Raw genomic sequence first — 21,016 nt, forward strand, 5'->3', positions numbered from 1 at the left:
TCAGGCACTGGTTGCTGTTGGGGGCAGTGGCTGAGCAGAGGGCCGGCTCCTTGGGCCAGCTCCAAAAAGCTGTCCTCGACCCCAGGTCTGTTCCCAGCTGACCGCAGAGGCAGCCACCCCGAGGCCCAGGACTCGCTGAGAGCCACACCTGCTTCATTCCCTTCTCAGAGCATCTCTCTCTCCACTTAACATCGAGCTGCGATGATGGTGGGGCCGTCAGCGCTGCTGGTGGTTCCTTAGGCCGGAGGCACGCCCTGGGTGAGCTAAGCGCTGCCTGCACTGCTCGCTTCCCTCCCCACTGAGGAAGGTGGCAGCCCCTCCCCACTTGGCACACCTGCACCCCGAGTCTGGGAATCTGACTCCCGACCCGACAGCAGTGTCCGGCGGCCGAGCGCCTTCCCGCGGCCTGCCTGCGTGTGCTCTGGCTGCAGGAAAGGGAGGGGCGCGGCCCTGCGGTCCTGGGTTACCAAACCCAGAACCAAACCCATGATGGTCATGGATGTTGAAGCCAGTTGACTGTCCCCTCGGCAAACCTGGAAGTCAGTCGTGCTCCTCGGCGCTCCACGGCCGTCACAGCGCCCAGGATGACACGGCGTCGTCGAGGGAACAGAGGGCAAAGCACAGCTGCCATCTTCCCAGGCTGTGGGCGAACCCTGGGCCATGCTGTGGGGTACCGGGACGAGGGTGGGTGGCATCTGACACCCACCTCCCAATGGGCACAGGTGGAGGGAACATGCCAGAACTGACCGGAGCCGGCCCGCTGAGCGTGTCTGCAGGTCCACACGGCGCAGGTGGTGGCGTCGTCCTGGCTGAGAGCACCTCCCCCTGGAAGACTCGGAGATGAGGTGTCCCGAGTTGGGGGCACACAGGGCCCGCGGGGCAGCAGCAGCTCGGGCTTTTCCGTGTGTGTGTGTGTGTGTGTGTGTGTGTGTGTGTGTGCGCGCGCGCGCGCGCGCGCGCGTGTCGGGCACTGAGGCCGTCATGCTTGGAAATCCCCCACAACTGAAGATGCTCTTCCACTCCGTGACATTCACTGCGCACCTCCCCTGTGTGGGTCCCAACACTGGGCCAGGCGCCAGGATGCAGCCGAGAACAAGAGACCATCTCTCCGTGGTCATTACACCCACCCCTGGGCCCTGCCCGCCCCACCGCAGCCCCAGGCCCCTTCCCTGCCCTCACCCCTGCCGTGACCTGTCCCAGTTGCCATTTTACATCCAGCTCCCCTGCCTCCAGGAAACGTCCATTTTACAGACTACCACCCCCACCTCCCTCCTGGAGCATCTGGGGGAGGGGAGAGGACCTTATCCCGCAGGTGTCACCAGGGGCTGGCAGCCCCAGAGATGGTGCCTGACCTTACAGACTGCCACCTGGTGGCCAAGACTGGAAGTGCCGGCGAGGACCTGGGAAGGACCTGGGAGAGCCCTCCGAGGGCTGCCCAAGCAGCGCCTTAAATTCTATTTCCACCTGATTCACCGCATGGGTGTCCACACCGAGGGCTCACCAGCGGCCCCAAGTGTAAAGCAGACCCTGCCCGAGCTGCTAAGGCGGGTGCGCGGCAGGTGGTGACCATGGCCAGTCCACGCCTGGGAAACGAAGACCCGTGCGGCTGGCCAGGGCCTTTCTCCAGTGTAACTGCGTATCCATTCCGACACGTCTTGTTGGAAACCCAAAAGGAAACCCAGGGGCCGGGCTTCCAAGACCCTTTCACATTAGCATCTCATAAATGTACGCCATTGAGACCGAGCTTCACCAACAGATGGCACCTGGGTTCCTGCTGCCCACCTTCCCTCCCCGGCCCCCTTCTCACCCATGACCCAGAGTGCGAGGCCCCACAGCTGGCTGCCCGCTCCCCCTCGGTGTCCGGGTGCGAGCAGGGTGCCCGCGGCTGGGGGGCAGCAGGGTGGGGGCGTCCTCAGCCTGTGGCAGGAAGGGGCAGGGCAGGAGGAACCCGGGAGGAGGCCGTGCACAGGCCACACACCCCTCAGCGGTGTGGGGTGACGGCGGGGGAGAGATGGACCTGGGAGAGGGCGTCCTGATCCCAATGCCACCCCACCCTGGGGCCCATTCTGCTGGCGGGAAGCCTCATGCACGTCGAGTATCTCAAGTCGGCAGGTGTGAGCATCTCCCAAGAACAAGTGTACTCACCTTCCTCCCAGACAGAGCCGACGTGGATCTTTCCAGAAGCTGCTCTGAAAGGTGAGCAGTGTGCCGGCAACAGCTGAAGGCGCCAGACGCCCCCTCCGTCCTTCCCCACCCAGGGGGACCCAGGTAGGGGCAACCGCCAACGCCCCGCCCGCCCCAGGAATGAGACACAGGCCACGGGCTCACCACCGGAGGACACCCAGCTGTTGTAGTGTAGCTTGGTTTTATTTATGTCCACAAATATTTCCAAAAATTACAAAATACTCGAATGGAGAGAGCACAGAAGTCGCGACCTCTGGTGTCTACGCTGCTCACAGTCACCGCACGGCAAACTACTCATATGTACATTTAGCTTCAAGGTACAGACACGCGGCCCGCCCGCACGCCTCGCTCGCGGCCGCTGTAGTGAAACCTGAAGCGCCACCGTGACAACATTGAACGAGATACATACAAAACACAGAAAAGCAAAACCGAACTTCCAACGGAAGGAAGGAAAACCCAAAAGGAAACCCAGGGGCCCCGCGAAGGTCCAGCCCCTCGGCTGCAGCGGACCAGGGGGGCCTGACGGCAAGAATCTCAGTGCTTCCCCACGGACACGCCTTCCAGCTTCCAACACAGACTTCAAAGCACGAAACGCCCTCTTCTTTGGAGAAATGGGTGCTGGGGAGGAGCTGAGGGGGCCTGACGGAATGGCAGGCCCCGTGTCCACCGGAAGTCAAACAAGGGACGGGAGAAGGTGGGGCAGATGCGGGAGGCGGGGCAGCGGGAGCCGCAGAAGGGCGGCCCCCGGGAGAGCAGTGGCCAGAGGGCGGGTCACCGCCCCGAGGAACACATGCCCCGCCAGCGCAGCCACAGTGCGAGGACAGTTCATCGGAGCTTGTCTCCCCCTAAGGAGCTAAATTAAGGCAGAAATGGAATGAAAGAAAACTAAAGAAAAAACTACAAACATTTTCAACAAATAAAACAATCCTCCATCTGTCCCAACGGAAAGCAAAGGGTTTACTAGGGGTGGGAAATGCCCAATGCAGGTGTGAACTGGGAGCCCGACCTGCGCCGACACCTGGGTTTCTGGGGCCCAGTGCCAGCCTCCCTTCCTACCCACGTGGCTCAGGTCCTGGACGTGTTTCACATCCCCTGACCCACAGATATGCTCTCTCGTCTGACAATTCTTGGATGTGGCCACCACATACAACAGCAGAAACAGCCCTCAAGAGTCTGAGGGAAGAGGAGGGAAAAGGTCACACATCCGGCAGGAACAGGTGCAGCCAGCCAGTCTCCCCCCTCGGCCAAGCAGAAAACCGAGGGGCCTCTGAGCACGGCCCGAGCCCCCAGGTGGCACCTCCCAGGGCAGCCGCCTTCCCTTCCACGTGTGCGGCTGCCACTCGTTCCCACTTCAGGGTGAAAGGTGGGACTCAGATGGTGTCCCAGTCTGACACGGTCACCATGCTCCTGGTAGACACACAGGCCACCGCCCACAGCCGTGCCAACTCCGGGGTCTCCCCCACCCGGAAAGCAGCCCCGGGCTGTGGCGAGGACGGCCGGCCTGACGAGATCCGCCTGAGGACGCACGAAGGGGCAGATTGCTAACAGATCCCTCCGGCCAGCACACGTGCTGAGTTACTAGTAGGGACTCACTTTCGAGAACGTTTATGCAACTGTCAGTGAGAAGGGCAGTTCAGACAGAACAATCAAACATGTGCGCCCAGAAACCTGTCAGGAGATCTGCAATCACACACACAGAAACATGTGCTTTCTCTCCGGCAGACACAGGACGGTGGACATTTAACCCCTTCGCTCCTGGTGCAATGACAGGAGATTCCATCTAGCAGATGTCCGCACCGCTGGCCACGCACAAGCCAGGAACACACATAAGTGGAAAATCAAAGCAGCGAAACAAAAACCGTTTGTAACCTTGTCCCTGCAAACCCTGGATGCTCACTGCTCAACCAAACCCAGTCCCAAGCTTTTGCCCTTTTGTAATTAGTAACGCCCATCTGTTCCCTTTAATTAAAGGGATAATTATATATAACTTTTTATTAAAAAATCAACTCTGTATTCTGTCAATAGCCGATAGGAATTCACAATTAGTGACATGGCTGGAAAAAATAGATCGGAACAGTAGTTTGCGGAAGGAAAAGAAAAAGCTGCTCTAAAGTTATTTACAGACGTAAAAAGCCGTGCTGCAGACCTTTCTCAAATTATGAAGATTCCCAACAATGTAGTAAAATAAAAGATTCTTCAAAAATTATAGCTCTTGGATTCCAAACTCACAGGCCGCCTGTATCTGCAACCCCGCGGGTTTTGGCACACGATGTGACTGGGTGTGTCTGCACGCACAGTGAGGGTGTGACTGGGTTCTAGCACCTACTGAGACGTCGAGGAAGGGAAGGAGACGAAAGCCGAACCCCAAGATTGCTGGGTAGTTTTCTGAATGTTCAGTCCAGTCCAGGACTCACTAAGCTTCTGGGGGACTGTCATGCAGGGAGACCCAAACCAGTCTCAAGGAATCCTCTCTACAAACAAACACTATTATGCGGATACATTTTTAGTTGTGGGCTTTTAAATATATAAAGAAATCTTTAGAAGATATTCTTTTGCTTTTGCAGCTCCTATTGTATGTAAAAAGTCCTGTTTATCCCCCCAAGACCTGGGGCTTCCGTAGCCAGCGTTAACAATAAATAATTTATAACTGCTTGTCACCTTCTTTCTTCAGTCGACTGGAAAGAGAAGCAGAGGAGAGCATCTTCAGCACCAGACGGGGGTTCCTAAGCAGCTAGCCCGCCCCACCCCCAAGAAGGCTCTATGAGGGTCCCCTCTAGGGCCACGGACAGGGGCCCCATGGAGCCAGGGAGGAGCCTGATGCCTGCTGATGTGGGAGGAGCAGCCCTCAGGCTGGGGCAGTGGCCCGCAGGTGGGGGAGGTGGGAGCCCAGGCAGCCTGCCCCGCCCCGCCTCACCTGTAATAATCTTCCTGACTTGGTAGGTGGCTGCCATGCATGTGGGGGTGTGCGTGCAGCCACTGCTGCTCCATGGCCAGTCTCTGCAGCTCAGCCGACTGGGCGTGCATGGCCTGCAGCTGGTGGGCAGCTGACATGGGGGGTGGGATGGCCCCAGGCAGGTCTCGGGGGTAGGGGGTGCCTGCCAAACACAAAACAGTCTGCTGAACAGCAAGTCCAGGGGACTGACCAAGACAAGGCCAAGGCCTGCAAGGAGACCAGGAGACCCCCCGGGGGAGGGGTGCCTGAGTACTGCCCCTCCTTCCCCGCTGAGTGGGCCTCAGCCTCAGATTTAAATGCGGAGCCTCTGTTATTCCTCCATTCCTACTGTTCCCATCTGGGTTCTTGTTACACACGTGCACCCCCACCCCACTGAGGGGACATGTGTTGAACACATGAACCAACGAACGACCGGGCCCTCGGGCTAGACCACTAACCAGCTCCTCACTGGACCCCACCTTCCCCAGGTGCATTCTTACCAAAAACTGGGTGACGAAGCATCTCGTGCTCATGGGGGGGCTGTCCAAGCAGAGGGTTGGGGAGGGTGCCAGGGGGATAGGGAAAGCGAGCCAAGTGAGGGCCAGCAGTCAGGGGGTCCACCAGCGGGTGCACGGGGCCTGCTGAACCTGAAAGAAGGGGGCAGAAGTCCAGACACAGGTGGCGCAGGGCTCTCCGATGCTTCCCTCCCTGGCTGGAGCCACAGGCATCCTCACCACCAGGACCAGTGACCTTGACCCAAAGTGACTGTCCTCCGGCCTCCCCACACGCCTGCAGTGGAGCTCCAGAAAGTGAAACCAAGTGCAGAGCGGACTATGAGCACCCCGACAGGCACGTCCCCCAATCCGTTCTACTGAGGACCCGGGACCAGCAGAGCCCACCTGGCCAACCGCCCCACCAGCATTCCTCGTCCCGGCTGCCTGTACCCAGAGCCCGAAGAGGCCAGCAGACTGCTGGGGGCAGGGGCGGGGCGCTGCGCTGTGGGCTCGCCCTCCCGCAGGTCATCGCTGGCTCCCTCGAGTTCTCCCTCTGCCTAGAGATGCTCTTCCCAATGCCTCCCCGCTTTGCCCGCTGCCTTTATATAATGGCAGCATCGCCGCCCCCCCACCCCCCCCCCCCGCCTGTTCCCTCTCCCTGGCTCGCTGTTCTCCAGAACACTGACACGTCCCACAGCGCAGGCTCGTCCACAGAGGCCTCCCGGCCTGGGACCGTGGACGTGGACGGGCGTGGCCAGCACCTGCAGCTGCGCCTGCTCATCACAAGCGCTCAGCAAACACCTGGCCAATGAATGTACGACTCCTGCCTATCCGACAGCGCCAGGCCGTCTGCTGGTTACACTGCGCTTAAAAGGCCCACACTGGGTGGCATGACACTTCAGGTGTCAGGGCCACAGGGCCAATGTGACAGCTCCTTGGCTTCCCTGGGCCCATCTGTCAGGGCTGGGACACGGAGAGGAAGCCGGGTGCAGCCCTCCCTCCCCTGGGTCCCGCTCTATCAGCCGTCCTCCTCCCTGGCGTGGAGGTCAGTCCCTGAGGGAGTCCCTCCATGGCAGCCCTGGCCCCAAGGAGCAGGCAAACCGCCCACTTCAGGGCAGGGTCAGAGCACCCCCTCCCCCGCCCGCCTGGTCTGCAGAGCTTCGGAGGGCACAGGGCTCCAGCTGTGCCCGTCTGCCTCAACCCAGCCTGCACCCCAAGCTGGCCAGGCAGGCACTCACGCCCAGAGCGAGCCGGGCTGGGCAGCCCTGGCTGGGGAGCCGAAGCCTAGGCCTCATTCCCGAAGAGGGAAGGAAGATGCTTCTTTAGGTTCTCACCCCATGACAACCGACAGCCTGCCTTGCTGGGGGTCCCAGGGGCTCCAGCTGGCTCCCAAGGCCCTGCCCTGCCCTCAGGCCCTGCCCCAAACCTGCCCGGCGGGCACCGGCTGCTTCTCCTCCTGGGCCCACCCCGGCCCAGGGCCAGGAAGCTAAGCGTTATCCCGGAGGCGCAGGCAGGGGGGCGCAGGGGGGCACAGCTTTCTGGGGACTTGCAGCTCTGGAGAGCTGGGGGCTGAGCAGACACAGGCTGCCCGAGTAGTGGCAGCGGTTCCTCGGAGCACACTGAATGCTCCATGCCAGACGTCCCAGTATCTGCCTGGAACTGGGACTCGTTTAGAAAAGAACAGTCTCTGCTCTGGGCCGGCGGCTCTCTCTCTGGGCCGCGCCTCCCCACCCCAGAGCCAACCCAGTGCCCTCTCAGCAGCCCGGGCACCTACCTTGGTGGAGGGGGTCCTGCTGGTGGAGGTGGAGGTGCGAGTGGATGTGTGAGTGCTGGTGATGGTGTGGAGTCACGTTGAACATCTGCAGTCGGGCCAGAGGGTCGCTGGTCAGCGATGCCATCCGCTCGGCGTGAATCCGCTCGGCTGCCAGTCTATCAGGGTAGCTCATCTCGGGCCGCAACTGGGGGCCCGCCAGGGCCAGTCTCTCCCTCTCCAAGGGGTTCAGGCCCGGGTGGAATGAAGCAAAAGGGTGGGGGCCCGCAGTGGGGGGAATGGTGAGGGCGCTGTGCCGGGCGAAGTGCTCCATGGGGTTGGTGGCTGGGTGCAGGGGGTCCAGCTCGGGGGGCTTCACCTCGAAGCCCGGCTTCATCCTCTCCCGCAACTCCCGCTCCCGGATCTCCCGCTCTCGGATCTCCCGCTCACGGAGCTCCCGCTCACGGATGGTGGGGTCCACGTTGTAGAGGCCGGGCATGTGGTAGGCCAGCAGCGGGTCGGTGGGGTTGAGGGGCATGTAGAAGGGGTGGTTGCGGTTGGTGGGCGACATGACGTGGGGCCGGGCGTACTCGCTCAGAGTCCGAAGGGCAGGGGTGTCCGGCCCGATGTACGGGGGCACGGCAGCAATGGTGGTTGGTGGTGGCTCGAAGGATGGCCGCATGTGGCTGGGACCACCGAGCTGGGGGTCGCTGAGGCGGCCTTCATGTGCCGAGCTGGACGCCTTCTGCTGAGGAAAAGGAGGGGGTGGGGGGACCAGCTGCCTAGTGTTCCTTGGGAGGTGAGCTCTGCCCTGTGGCCATCCTGCACTGACCTGTCAACTTGGTCCCTCCACCCCAACCCCGAGCGGCCTCAGACACGGCCTGTGACAAGGACCTGGCCCAGACCCCTGTGCCCGTCCCCTCTGTCTGGAGCTTCCCTGGTGTCCTGAATGGTTCATGAACCTGAGACAAGGCCCTGCATGGGAGGGGGCCCTCCCACAAGGGCAGGCGCTGGGTGGCCCAGCCCACGAGAGTGCCCAGGACAGGGCCCCCCGAGGGTGCGGATGAGGCCGGTTAATGCCCCTAATGCCTGGCTCTCCCCCTTTCAGTTTCTCTGCAGTTACAGGAGAGACACGTCTACAGGCTGCTGGTCAACCAGCCTGAACCTGCCAGGGCCAAGGAGGAGGTGCACGGTGAGCCTCTGGGGCTGGGGTCCTGGGAAAGGAGGAGGTGCACGGTGAGCCTCTGGGGGAGGGGTTAGGGACAGGAGGAGGTGCACGGTGAGCCTCTGGGGGAGGGTTAGGGACAGGAGGAGGTGCATGGTGAGCCTCTGGGGGAGGGGTTAGGGAAGGAGGAGGTGCATGGTGAGCCTCTGGGGGAAGGTTAGGGACAGGAGGGGGTGCATGGTGAGCCTCTGGGGGAGGGTTAGGGAAAGGAGGGGGTGCACGGTGAGCCTCTGGGGGAGGGGGGAGGGACAGGAGGAGGTGCACGGTGAGCCTCTGGGGGAGGGGTTAGGGACAGGAGGAGGTGCACGGTGAGCCTCTGGGGGAGGTGGTAGGGACAGGAGGAGGTGCATGGTGAGCCTCTGGGGGAGGGGTTAGGGACAGGAGGAGGTGCACGGTGAGCCTCTGGGGGAGGGGGGAGGGGTTAGGGAAGGAGGAGGTGCATGGTGAGCCTCTGGGGGAAGGTTAGGGACAGGAGGGGGTGCATGGTGAGCCTCTGGGGGAGGGTTAGGGAAAGGAGGGGGTGCACGGTGAGCCTCTGGGGGAGGGGAGAGGGGTTAGGGACAGGAGGGGGTGCATGGTGAGCCTCTGGGGGAGGGTTAGGGAAGGAGGAGGTGCATGGTGAGCCTCTGGGGGAGGGGTTAGGGGACAGGAGGAGGTGCATGGTGAGCCTCTGGGGGAGGGGTTAGGGAAAGGAGGAGGTGCATGGTGAGCCTCTGGGGGAGGGGTTAGGGAAAGGAGGAGGTGCATGGTGAGCCTCTGGGGGAGGGGTTAGGGACAGGAGGAGGTGCATGGTGAGCCTCTGGGGGAGGGGTTAGGGAAAGGAGGAGGTGCATGGTGAGCCTCTGGGGGAGGGGTTAGGGACAGGAGGAGGTGCATGGTGAGCCTCTGGGGGAGGGGTTAGGGAAGGAGGAGGTGCACGGTGAGCCTCTGGGGGAGGGTTAGGGAAAGGAGGAGGTGCACGGTGAGCCTCTGGGGGAGGGGTTAGGGAAAGGAGGAGGTGCATGGTGAGCCTCTGGGGGAGGGGTTAGGGAAAGGAGGAGGTGCACGGTGAGCCTCTGGGGGAGGGTTAGGGACAGGAGGAGGTGCATGGTGAGCCTCTGGGGGAGGGTTAGGGACAGGAGGAGGTGCATGGTGAGCCTCTGGGGGAGGGTTAGGGAAAGAGGAGGTGCACGGTGAGCCCCTGGGGGGGGGGGGGGGGGTCCTGGGCTGGCTCAGGGAAGAGCAGCAATCTCTGAAAAGCCTAGGACGGGGCTCAAACAGCACTGGATCCTCCAGCTGCCATGACACTGAAGCAAACAGCCTCACACAGAGCAGGTGGCCCAGTGTCCCCAGCCTGGCATGGCCAGTGCCCCCTCCCTGCACACACAGGCCACCCGCCCGCCCAGCACTGAGCACTCACTGCCGCTCGCTCAGCCTCCCGCTCGCGCTCTCGCTCCCGTTCACGTTCCTTCTCCTTCTCCTTCTCCCGCTCCCGCTCCTCTCTCGCTTTCTGCTCGGCCTCTCGTTTGGCCTTCTCGATGGCCTCCTCCCTCTTCTTGGCCAGTTTGGATCCCGCCAGAGGCATGAAGTACAGGTCTGCCCGTGCACATGAGTTGTAACCCCGGTCCAGGTGTTTGTAGAACCTAAAAAGGCCACGTCTGCCATGGGGGCCCTGCCAAGGCCGAGGCCTGCCCTGGGCTGCCCAGCTTCCTGAGACAATACCTGGCGGACTGGCTGGCATGGCTGGGGGTGTCCACCACAGTGGGCTCGGGGGACGGACTCCTCGGTGGTGGAGGGGGGCTCTCGGGCTCCTCGGCATCGTCCAGAGCCTCTTCCTTGATCTGGACAGTGGGCAGCGGGCAGGCTGCCCCCACAGGTGTGCTGCCTCCTGAAGAAACGGCAGCAGAGCAGGGTGGCTGGGCCGACGGGCCAGGTCCCGTGAGTGGAGTGGAAGTAGAGGGGCAGGACGGGGGGGTGATAGGAGGAGGGCCTCCAGGGACAAAGGGGTGCTGAGCGAATGAGGGCTGAGGGGGCGCCTGGTGGAGGCCCGCAGGGGGGTGGGCGGCGGCAGCAGGGGGCAGGCTCTGGCTCTGGGTCAGCACAGGAGGTTGGGCGGGGGAGGAGGGCAGAGGCTGGCTCTGAGGCATGAGCTGCAGCGGTGGGGGGTGTGCCGAAGGGGGGTGGTGTGTAGACAGGGAGCTCAGGGGCTTCAGTGCTGGAGGGGGCGGGAGGTTGGCATTCATGGAGAAGGGTGAGGGCCCTGAGAGGTGAGGTGGGTGCTTGTGGGCCTGTGGTGCTGGCAGCTGGGGGATGGGCGTCGTGGGTGGGGGCTTGATGTGAGGCATGGCCAGGGGTGCGGGTGGCAGGGGCTGCTCCCTTGGGGGCTGCTGGGGCTGCAAGACTGACTGAGAAGCTGGGGGCTGCAGGGAGGTGTGGGGGTGAGCTGCTGCCTGGGAGGCCTGGGGAGGGAGGCCAAAGGGCTGAGGGGGGCCTGGGTGCTGCAGCAGGGGCCCGGCCTGCAGGCTGTGAGGGCCGGGTGGGCCCTGACTGTGCAAGGGGGGCTGGGGATGAGGCGGGGCGGAGGTCTGGCCAGCTGGCACGGTCAGAGGCTGCAGCGGGGGATGTGGGGAGGGCAGCCGCTGGGGGTGCAGAGCAGGGGCCTGCTGGATATGGGCATGGGAAGCGGAACCCGGCGGAGCCTGGCTGGAGGGCTGGGAGGCCGAGGGGGAGCCCTGTGGAGGAACGGCTGAGGGTGTGGGCCCCGGTGTGGGAAGCTGGGGAGCTCCCGGGGGCGCTGTGGAGGGAGCTGGAGCAGCCCCACTGGGAGCCTGCAAGGCGGGGGGCTGGGCCTGCAGGGTCTGCTGCTGCGCAGAGGAGTCCGAGTCACTCTCATTGTCCTGGGGGCTGGGGATGCTGGGGGACGTGCTACGATTGTCCTGGTCGATGTCTTTGGGGTCACTGCTGCCCTCATCGTTGACACTGCGGCTGTCAGAACTCTCTCCCTCGCCTTCGGACGGCGAGTTGGGCCGGCTGATCTCCTAAGGCGAGAGGCGAGGAGGGACGCTCTAGTCTGCCCTGCGTGGCCAGAGCCTGGCACATGCACAGCGGGCAGCAAGCTTGGCCTCAAGGACCAGCGGTCCTGCCCTGACCCGGCCCCTCCCCGGGAGAGAGGGCACTGCCACCCCCTCGGGAGACTCGGCGGAGGGCCTCCCGGGGCACTGGCTGCCAGCTGAAGACCCCACCTGGGTTTTCGTCTTCTTGGAGCTGGTCCTGTCGGCCTCCTCTGTGTCCGAGGCCACCTTTTCCCGCTGGCGCTTGGTGCTCTTCAGGGGTGACGTGGCTCCTTCCTTCACCTTCTGCAGTGGGCAAGCGCACAGGAGGGTCAGCCGAGAGGGGTCCCCTCAGCCTCGGGGCATGATATGGTGACTGGGTGCTGACACCCCGTCCCACAGTCTGAGCTCCCCCTCCAGAAGCAGGAAAGCTCTGGGAGGGGCCGGCCAGAGCCAGGCAGGCACAAGCGTCTGGATGGGAACTTGGCTTCGGGAGGAGGAAGCCTCTCCCATCGTCCCCCCCCCGCGCCTCCGCCTCTGAGGCCTTGGGAGCCCCCAAAGGTCAGTGCTGGGAGCGAGCTGGACCCCCTTTCCCAGGCCCCGGCTGCAGCCCCGGCCAGGGCACTGCTGGTTCCCTCTTCCCGGGAGGCTCCATGATGAGCTGCGGCCCGTGTCAGAGGGAGCTGAGCACCAGCTCCAGCGATCAGGTCGTCATGAGAGGGTGGGCCGCAGCCCCACCACCCCACATCTTACCTTGGCCAGCTTCTTCACCGTCTCTGCTTTACTGTCGTTGCTGGAGGTGCTGGCAGCGCTGGGGGAGTTCCGGCCACTGGAGCGGATGTCTTCATTGGTGGGCGAGGCGCGACCATCAGGGCTGGCTGGCTGCTTCTTTCGACCACTGCGCAGTGTAGACATCTGCCCACCCAAACGCGAGGTTGGTGAGACTGGACCCCAGCACACCCACAGGGGCATCAAGAACAGGCCCCACTGTTGGTCTCAGGCCAAATGCCAGCCCCTGGCAAACAAGCACGCTGGCTGTCCCTCACGGACAGGGTCAACATGGAGGGAAGGGAGGAGGGGTGGGTGGGTTCATGTGGAAAAGCAATTCTCGGCTTCAACCCAAGGCCCTCGCCTCCGGGACCCTCCTGAATGACGTGCGCTGGAAGTGAGCAAGGGCTTCTGAGGGGCCTCGGTCAGTGGGGACAGTCCACTCGGCCACGCTCTCCAGAATGACAGTTACAGAGCCAGCTCTCAGTCACCTCGCCTTGTGCTTATTCCATGTAACTGCCCAGCCCACCCCAAACAAGCACCTGCTGCTTCCGTCTGCCAGGAGGGGAGCGACCCAGAGGCACGAGCTGCTGAAGAACGCAGCTCAGCTCCTAAGCCCCTGAGCACGGCAGCACGTTTCTGCGAGGCCACGGGGGCTCCGAACAGACCGGGCCCAGGGATTCACGCGGCTCCCCCTGCTCCTGTGAGCGAGCAGCAGCCGGGCGGGCAGGACGCCGGGGTCAGAGGAAGGTGGAGGTGCCACCCACTTGCCTAAAAGGCCCGGCCTGGGAAAACCCTCGCTCTCAAGGTCCCGGCTGCATTTCCAACCTGGCAAACAGTCTCTTTGTGGAGGGATGAGGCTATGCTGTGAGTAGAAACATGTACCTCTATGTTCCCCAAACTGGATCAAACATAAAAAAAAAAGCCAGCAAGTTTCAAACAGCAGAGCTCTGCCCCCCTAGAGGAGACCGGCCCGCGGGCCAGAGGGGGGTCTGAGGGACTTGGAGAGCCACGGCCACACTGACTCCCCAAGGAGGAGGGGGGGTGAGGACAGGGGGCGCTCCCCAGCCCCACAGGACAAGCTGATGCCTCTGGGCGAACCATTTCCTAGGAAGCTGGAGGGTGGTGGGAGGTTCGGTCGCGGCCCGGGACTCACCGAGCCCCGACTCCGCCGAGTCCTCATGCTATGTTTCCCGCTGAGCCCATCGTCTTCCTCTTTGACGGGTTTGAACATAAAGGGCGGGGGGTCCACGGGCTTCTCGATGGGCGGGAGCTCGCCGTATTTCTTGAAGTGGATGCGGCAGTCGGTGCAGAGCAGGATGTTCTCCCGGCCCCCGTGGTGCCAATCTTTGGAGGCTGCGTGAGGGAGGAGGGGAGGGGCCAAACCTCAACCACCAGTGTCCTTGGGGCATCTGAGCAGGGGGGCTCAACCAACCCCGGTGCCGTGAGAACCGCGCAGTACTGGGCTCGGGCAGACACCCGACACTCAGCTCCCGTGCTGGTGCCGCCCGGCTCTCTCCCAGGACGAGAGCATTTCAGGAACGCCCCCCCCCCTTATGTTGGGGTACCCAGCAGGAGTGACAATAGTTGCCCTGGCCCCAACCTTGACCAAGCCTGTCCTACCCACTGATCAGCATTCTGTACTGACTTCATGGGGGAAGGGGAGGGGGGTGAAGTAAATAAAATCTCCAACTTTCTGCAGGGACCCTGAAGCACAACCCAATGCCAATGTCAAAGCCCCACTCACTGGTGCTGAAGCAATGGCGGCAGGCGTACCCCTTCAGCTCCTGCTCGCTGTCCTCACTGTCAAAGTCGTCCTCACTGGCCGAGCTCAGGTCCACTGGGCATGGCAGGCACACAACAGGGTGAGGGTTGGGGGACCGTCACACTCGGCCTGCCCCAGGCTCTGAGCCACCAGGCCGAGTGGCCCAGGAGGCTGAGGTAGGACCCTCTGAATTTCTCCGAGCCAGTCGTCAGAACAAAGTACTTGTGTGTGAAAGGCGTGCCCAAGAGCCTGCCCTGCGAGACTGCTGGGGGCTGGTGTCGCACCTGAAACCTGGGTGGCAGGCACCCACAACCGGTGAGTCTGAACAGGGTGAAGGGCCCCTGTGGTGCCTTCCTGACACGCAGCAACTGAGGACCTGCCTCTGGCCAAGTGCCACCCGCCACCCGCCAGCCCTGGGGGTTTGCACGTGCAACTTTAGCGACCCTTGGAGGTCTGTGCCCTGGACTCTCTCTACTGCTGCGTCCTAGTGTTTAGGGCAGTAGGCGTGGGCTTCACTGTCATATCGCACGTCACACTGGGACCAAGAGGAAGAGCGTGGTGTGGCAGGAGGAAAAAGAAAAAACGTTAATCTGCTCTTATGGCTGCCACAATCCAAGTGCAATGAAAACTCAAACAGTACACCGTCCACTGAGTGGAACAACCTCCTGAAGTTACCAAAACCCTCAGGCCAATGCCAAGACTTCCTTTTGTAAAAAATTAAAATGATGAGGCGTTTACTAGAAAAATTTACATGAATGAATAATCTGTAGAAGGCTCTGCCACATCCCCAATCAGTGTGACACTCAGGCCAGGCTGTGTACCAGCACACACGTGCACGTGCGCACACGGTTTCCAGGTCATCAGCTCCAGCCGCACGGTGACAGGATGCCTGTGAGTGAGACATAGCGTGAGAAAACCCCCCACTTACAGAATTCACTGGAGGGGGGTCTGGAAGGTGTGTTGACGGGTGTGGACGCAGTGCGGGTCTTAATCCTCCTGAACACAGCCTGTCGGCGGTGCCTGCGATGGGCCCGGGAGCTGGCTGCCTCCGGGGTCTTCTTCCAGTAGTAATAGAAGGTGATCAGTTCTCCCTGCAAAACAGAAGGGTTGGCTGTGAGGGAAGTGTCCGGAGGGACCTGGCGTTTCGCTGTCCCCCTCTGTTGGGAGCAGAAGCTGGGTTATAACAGCTATCTCTACTGGAGACCAGGACCAAGAACAGTTTGCTCCTGGAGTTGAGAGAGGCTTGCTCAAGACCAGGGGTCCTCAAACTTTTCAAACAGGGGGCCAGGTCACTGTCCCTCAGACCGTTGGAGGGCCCGACTATAGTTTAAAAGAAAAACTATGAACAAATTCCTATGCGCACTGCGGGCCCGGGACGAGTCGGCTGCTAAGCAGGACAGGCAGGGCACCCGGTGGGCCTGATAAATGTCCTCGGCGGGCCGCATGTGGCCAGTGGGCTGTAGTTTGAGGACCCCTGCTCAAGACAGTCTGGCTGAGCTGCCCAAAGGCTGGGCAAATGGGGCCTGTCACCGCAGCCCAGGAGAGCATACCTTCTGGACGTCAGGAAGATCCATTCACTCGACAGGGATTTCTGGATGCCTACTAAATGCCAGATGCCACCCCTGTTCTGAGCACTTTAGGTGCATCAGTAATTCTTGCCCTCTAACCGTGTGTGTGTGTGTGTGTGTGTGTGTGTGTGTGTGTGTGTGTGTGTGTGTTCGTTATTCACAGCCTTCCAGTGAAATCACAGGGATAAGGAACACCTGGCCAGATAGATGACCCCAGAAACTATCAAGGATACAACTGAGGTGGTGGGGACCGCGGGCCAGATGGGAGGTCAGGAAGAACAGAAACCCCAAACCAAAAACTGCTCTACAGCCCCCACTGCAATCTAAGTGCCCACACTGAAACGAGCTGGCACAAAGTCCGAGAGGCAATGACTGGGGCTTGACAAAGAAAGACTAAGAGAGGACAGACACAGTGGTGCTGCTGTGCAGATGAAATGCCACGTGTCACAAGGTCAGTCTTCAAGGCAAAAGAGCTGCTTTTTTCACGGCCCAGCAGAAAGAGAGCCAAGGCATCTTCTAAAAAATATAGCACTTTTGGCACTCCAACCCCAGGCACCATCCACACAAACGGGTGAATGACATTCAGCTAACAAGAGACCGATTTCTTTAAACAAAAAATCCCAAAATAAAATACCTCTAACTTAAAAAACAAAACCACTTAAGGCAGCGAGAGAGCCAAGATCACATTGATCTCCTCTAATTAAATAAATATTGTACGAAGTCAATTAACTTGGCAGACACAGTATCCTAGGACATCGCCCTGGGGGCCGTTGCCCTGGGGGACATCGCCCTGGAGGGCGTCACCTGAGCACCAGAGCGGCCCACCAAAGGCTCAGTGCCTGTGAATGGAGGAGCCGAGAAAGAGAAGATTCTGTTCTCCAGAGCCAAGAGCTAGCTCAGAAGGACTGAAAAAGACAAAGCAGCACGGAAACCACGTAACGCACGCACGCACGCGATAGAGTGCCCATCGGACGAGGTTTCATTAAAAACACTCCGAAGGCTGGAACACGATGGCAGTAGTTGGCAGGAAGCAGGCAGACTTTGGGTGGGAAAACAGCTTCTGCAAAGCAGGCAACTGTGTGCCCAGCACTCGCTATCAGGAGCTGGAGTCTATGCCTGGGCATTGCCTGAGGACCACGGTTGTCACCAGAGCCTTAGACTAGAGCAGCGGTCGGCAAACTCATTAGTCAACAGAGCCAAATATCACCAGTACAACCATTGAAATTTCTTTTGAGAGCCAAATTTTTGAAACTTAAACTTCTTCTAACGCCACTTCTTCAAAATAGACTCGCCCAGGCCGTGGTATTTTGTGGAAGAGCCACACTCAAGGGGCCAAAGAGCCGCATGTGGCTCGCGAGCCGCAGTTTGCCGACCATGGGACTAGAGGATCAGCATAAGCATACAGCATGTCTCTCTCGGAGTGCAGGTGTGCTTCTTTCCAAATGCCACTCAACAAAATGCCCGTGACTGCCCGTATTTAGCAGATGAAGTCTGACCCAAGGCAATGGAGACAGGAGCCAGCCACTACCCCAGCCCCTTTTTGGTTCCATGAGAAGGTAACTGAACAACAGGGAAAATGTACGCACTGCCCTTGAATTTCTGATTTGTCTACCATGCTATTCTACAAACGCAGGCTAACTGTCCCTGTGGTGACTGCAACATCCTGAGCCCTAAGGCCATGATACCAGAACCTCCTGGCTCCTGCCTTCCCCACCTGGAATGTCATTTATCTATCCTGATCTTTGGTGTGGGCTGGTTGGAGGGAACGAACTCATAAATCCACTAGGAGATTAAGAGACACGTACCAACACGAAACTGATCTGACTCAGGTTTTCTTACGAAAAAACACAGAACAGAAGCCAAGGCAGGTGACTGTCACTCATCAGCTCAGAAGGGCAACCGGTGCAGTAAACCAGAGCCCGTTCCTGAAGGCGAAGGAAGAATGAGAAGACCCAAAGTGGTTCCTTCCACCTCCCCTTTGAGGGCCAGTGGATTAGAGGCCTGGAACCTAAGAGAAAGTGTGAAGCTATAGGCGATGGAAGGAAATAAAAATGGGAGAGAAAATCAGGTGGAGGGGTGCCACCAGGGTCTCTGTCAAACCTCAGTCTGACTTCAAGGCTGTTAACAAGCAGCCACCAGCAGTGGTCTATTATACTGTCCCACATGGTGACCAGGGATTATTTCCATTTCTCAAGAATGAACGTTTTGAAAAAATTTAAATGGTTTAAAAGATGGCATAACTTGCAGGTTAAAAGAGGGGGAGCCAGAGTTTAGCAAGGCTATGCGACTGGCCCAATGCTAGACACCAGACAGCAAAAAGGCTCGGCAAAGCTCGGTTCACAACTTTCAACCTTCAGTGCCGCACCATGTCCTCCTCCTCTAGCCTGTGAGAAAATCAGGACATGGGAAAAAACAATGTTGAAATAAATATCAACTTTTTGTCACCTTTTAGTAACAGCTTTTTAAAAAGAACGTGGCCAGAAGGGATTCCATCATCGGAGTGACAAGGATCAAACTGAGCAAGCCAGAAGGACCCTCCGTCCCCTGCAAGTCTAAAACTGGTTGATGAGAAAATGAAAGAACATAAATGTCAAAATTCAGGGAAGATGGGGCAAGTCATATCCTAGAAATGTAAAATGGTCAAACCACTTTGTAAAGCTGTTTGGCAACTCTTAGAAAGCTAAACAAACATCTACCACATGACCCAGCAATTATTCCACTCCTGGGTATTTACCCAAAAGAAATAAGGACATGTGCTCAGGCAGGACTTGTACACAAATGTTCACAGAAACAACCCAGATGCCCGCCCCCGCCCCCAGGAGAATGAATGACACTGCGGAACACCGCGCCCACTGGAACACTGCTTGGCAGCGAAGAGGAACGAACCACCGATACACAATATGGATGAATCTGAAAAGCATCGTGTTGAATGACAGTGGCCAGACGCAAAAGGGTACATACGATGTATGTAATTCCATTCTAAAAAAGGCAAACCTGTGGTCACTAAAAGGAAGTTGGTGGTTGCCTGGAGTCTAGAGAGTAGGAAAAGTGCTTAGAAAAGGCCACCAGGAAACCTTCTGGGGTGATGGGAACATTCTATAAATCAACTGTGGTATTTACATGGATTTATACAGTTGTCAAAACTCACTGAACTGTGCACTTAAAGCGAGTACATTCTTATGATATATAAAAAGTTGATCCAAAAATAAATACATAAGTAAAAGTCCAGACCAGGTTTTATGAGCTGCCTCTCAACCACTGTAATGTCTGCGAAGGGATTAAACACTGGAATGGAGCAAATCCAGGAGGATTAAACAGCATATTGGTGACTGCATGGGTGGCTGGGTCTTGAGCACAAACAAAAGAACATGCCAGGGAAAGCTGTGGTTCTACAAATAGGGAGTGAAGCAGCTCGAGCCCCACCAGGAATGAAGTCAATTGAACTTTAATCAAACATGCATAGTGTGTTCTGCGGAGACCCGCGGCACATAAATTCAGGGAACAAAAGCTGCTGCAGAAATCAATAGCTTACTGAAACATTAACACAGGCAACCGTTGATCAAACGCAGCTCCACAAAGGCAGCCTTGCAAATTAGCTCCTGCTTTTGCTTGCAGCAAACACAGGTATAAATGTTGTCGACATGAATGGCCTATAATGACCATTTTGTTCCCGGCTCTCCCCTCATCTGACAACAAGGCCTCACAGTCCACACACCTCACCTCTCAGAACGAGAGCTGCACACGGCGCGAGGAGGACACTGGTGAAGTGCCTGCGCCAAGGGAAAGGAAGGGAAGGCGTCCCCAGCCGCCAGCGCTGTGGGCTGGAGCTCCTGCCAGGAGGAGTGCTCACTTCCACTGGCCGACATTCACCGGATTCTCTCTCTTTCCTCTCCCCCCATCTCTTTCCCCAGCTCCTTTGCCTTTCCTTTCGGGGGTGGTGGCGGGGCGGGGGGTCCTCTGGACTTTACTGACAGGCCACACGCACAGAGCCCCTGGCAGTAGGAGACTGGCAGCCCCTTCCTCCTGCAGGCTCTCTTCGCAGTCCCGCGGCAGCGCTCTGCCAGGGCTGGGAGCCAGGCAGCATGAGGGTTCTCAGATCTTCCACCAAAATGAAAACAGGGGTGGGTGGTGCCACGCAGAGGAGAATGAGAGGGAAGAAGACAAGTTATCTATCTGGGGGGAGGCAGGAAGGGGGGCAGGACAGAAAGAAAGTAAGACCCAGAGAAGAGTCGGTTGACAAAGGCTCCGGGCACCAGCGCTCAATCACAGGCCACTCCTGGGACCGTTAGGGGAACGGCTCCTCCTCAGCCACCGTCTTCCTTCTGTGCCTCCCTGTGCCAGCCTGCGAGTCCATCAAGTTCACGCACACAGAACAGAAGCAACAGGCCTGGGGCTGCTCAGTTCTTACAGGTGGCTTTCAGCAGAAGGCCCTTTCAGGTAAGACCTGCTGGTATGGCCTGGGCCCAGTTCTGCTTTAGCTCAGGTAAACAAGACCAGAGACACATTCCAGGGCCCGAGTGGGCACAAGCAAGGGGTGGGGGAGGGGGGAGTTGGCAACCCGCTGCAGGAGAAACCCTGACTGGGCCTCCTTCCCGCCCACAGCAGGTCCATTTACCTGCAGGCATGTGGAAGGCACAAACATAACTGCTCTTCAATATCCCTCCACACGGCAATGCTAAGACAGGGGAACGGGCGACCTGTCCTGCCCCATTAATTTTTTTAAAGGTAAGATACACTGCATTTCTTCTCCCTCAGGGACCGTGGGGAAATGAAAGCAGAGAACAAAGTGTTGAAGAGGGAAGGTGCTGTGAGCATTTCAAGTATCAGAGGCTCATTCTCAGTCTGTCCGCAGTTCTGAGCACAGAGGCAGGTGCCCGGCACCGAACTCCTCAGACAGGAGCTCTCTGGGGAAGTGATACAGAAGCAAGAAAAGGGAGTCAGTTATTCTGGTCCCATATTAGATCATAAGGGTACATCCAAGATTGAGTCCAAATGTTTGTGATTATAACATACTAGTGGCCTGGTGCACAATCCGTGCACCAGTGGGGTCCCTCGGCCTGGGCTGCGGGGATCAGGCTGAAATCGGCTCTCCAACATCCCCCAAGGGGTCCCAGATTGTGAGAGGGTGCAGGCCAGGCCGAGGGACCCCACCAGTGCACCATCGAGGGTTCCAGGGCGTGTCCAGCCTGTCTCACCCAGTCCCGATCTGCTGGACTCCAGCAGCAAGCTAACCTACTGATCGGAGCGTCTGCCCCCTGGTGGTCAGTGTGTGTCATAGCGACTGGTCGAATGGTCAGACAC

General features: G+C 59.3%; 1 protein-coding gene across 5 annotated transcripts in view; it reads right to left on the minus strand.

Moving 5' to 3' along the window:
• Nucleotides 1–2,346: 2,346 nt before the first annotated feature.
• Nucleotides 2,347–21,016, minus strand: part of RERE (arginine-glutamic acid dipeptide repeats) — a 400,567-nt gene continuing 381,897 nt past the window's right edge. For 4 of the 5 annotated variants that reach the window (XM_080658269.1, XM_080658266.1, XM_080658267.1 and 1 more), the window contains 11 exons: nt 15,076–15,238; nt 14,130–14,222; nt 13,539–13,738; nt 12,368–12,529; nt 11,807–11,920; nt 10,287–11,602; nt 9,985–10,207; nt 7,385–8,108; nt 5,617–5,763; nt 5,099–5,279; nt 2,347–4,859 (listed from right to left, as the gene is read on the minus strand). In XM_080658269.1, the coding sequence (XP_080514395.1) occupies nt 4,826–4,859; nt 5,099–5,279; nt 5,617–5,763; nt 7,385–8,108; nt 9,985–10,207; nt 10,287–11,602; nt 11,807–11,920; nt 12,368–12,529; nt 13,539–13,738; nt 14,130–14,222; nt 15,076–15,238 (3,357 nt within the window). In that variant the 3' untranslated portion in view covers nt 2,347–4,825. The remainder of the gene's footprint in view (nt 4,860–5,098; nt 5,280–5,616; nt 5,764–7,384; nt 8,109–9,984; nt 10,208–10,286; nt 11,603–11,806; nt 11,921–12,367; nt 12,530–13,538; nt 13,739–14,129; nt 14,223–15,075; nt 15,239–21,016) is intronic. The other variant, XM_080658268.1, reaches the window with a different exon arrangement.

The sequence above is a fragment of the Plecotus auritus genome (assembly GCF_963455305.1).
Source record: "Plecotus auritus genome assembly, chromosome: 2".
NCBI lineage: Eukaryota > Metazoa > Chordata > Mammalia > Chiroptera > Vespertilionidae > Plecotus > Plecotus auritus.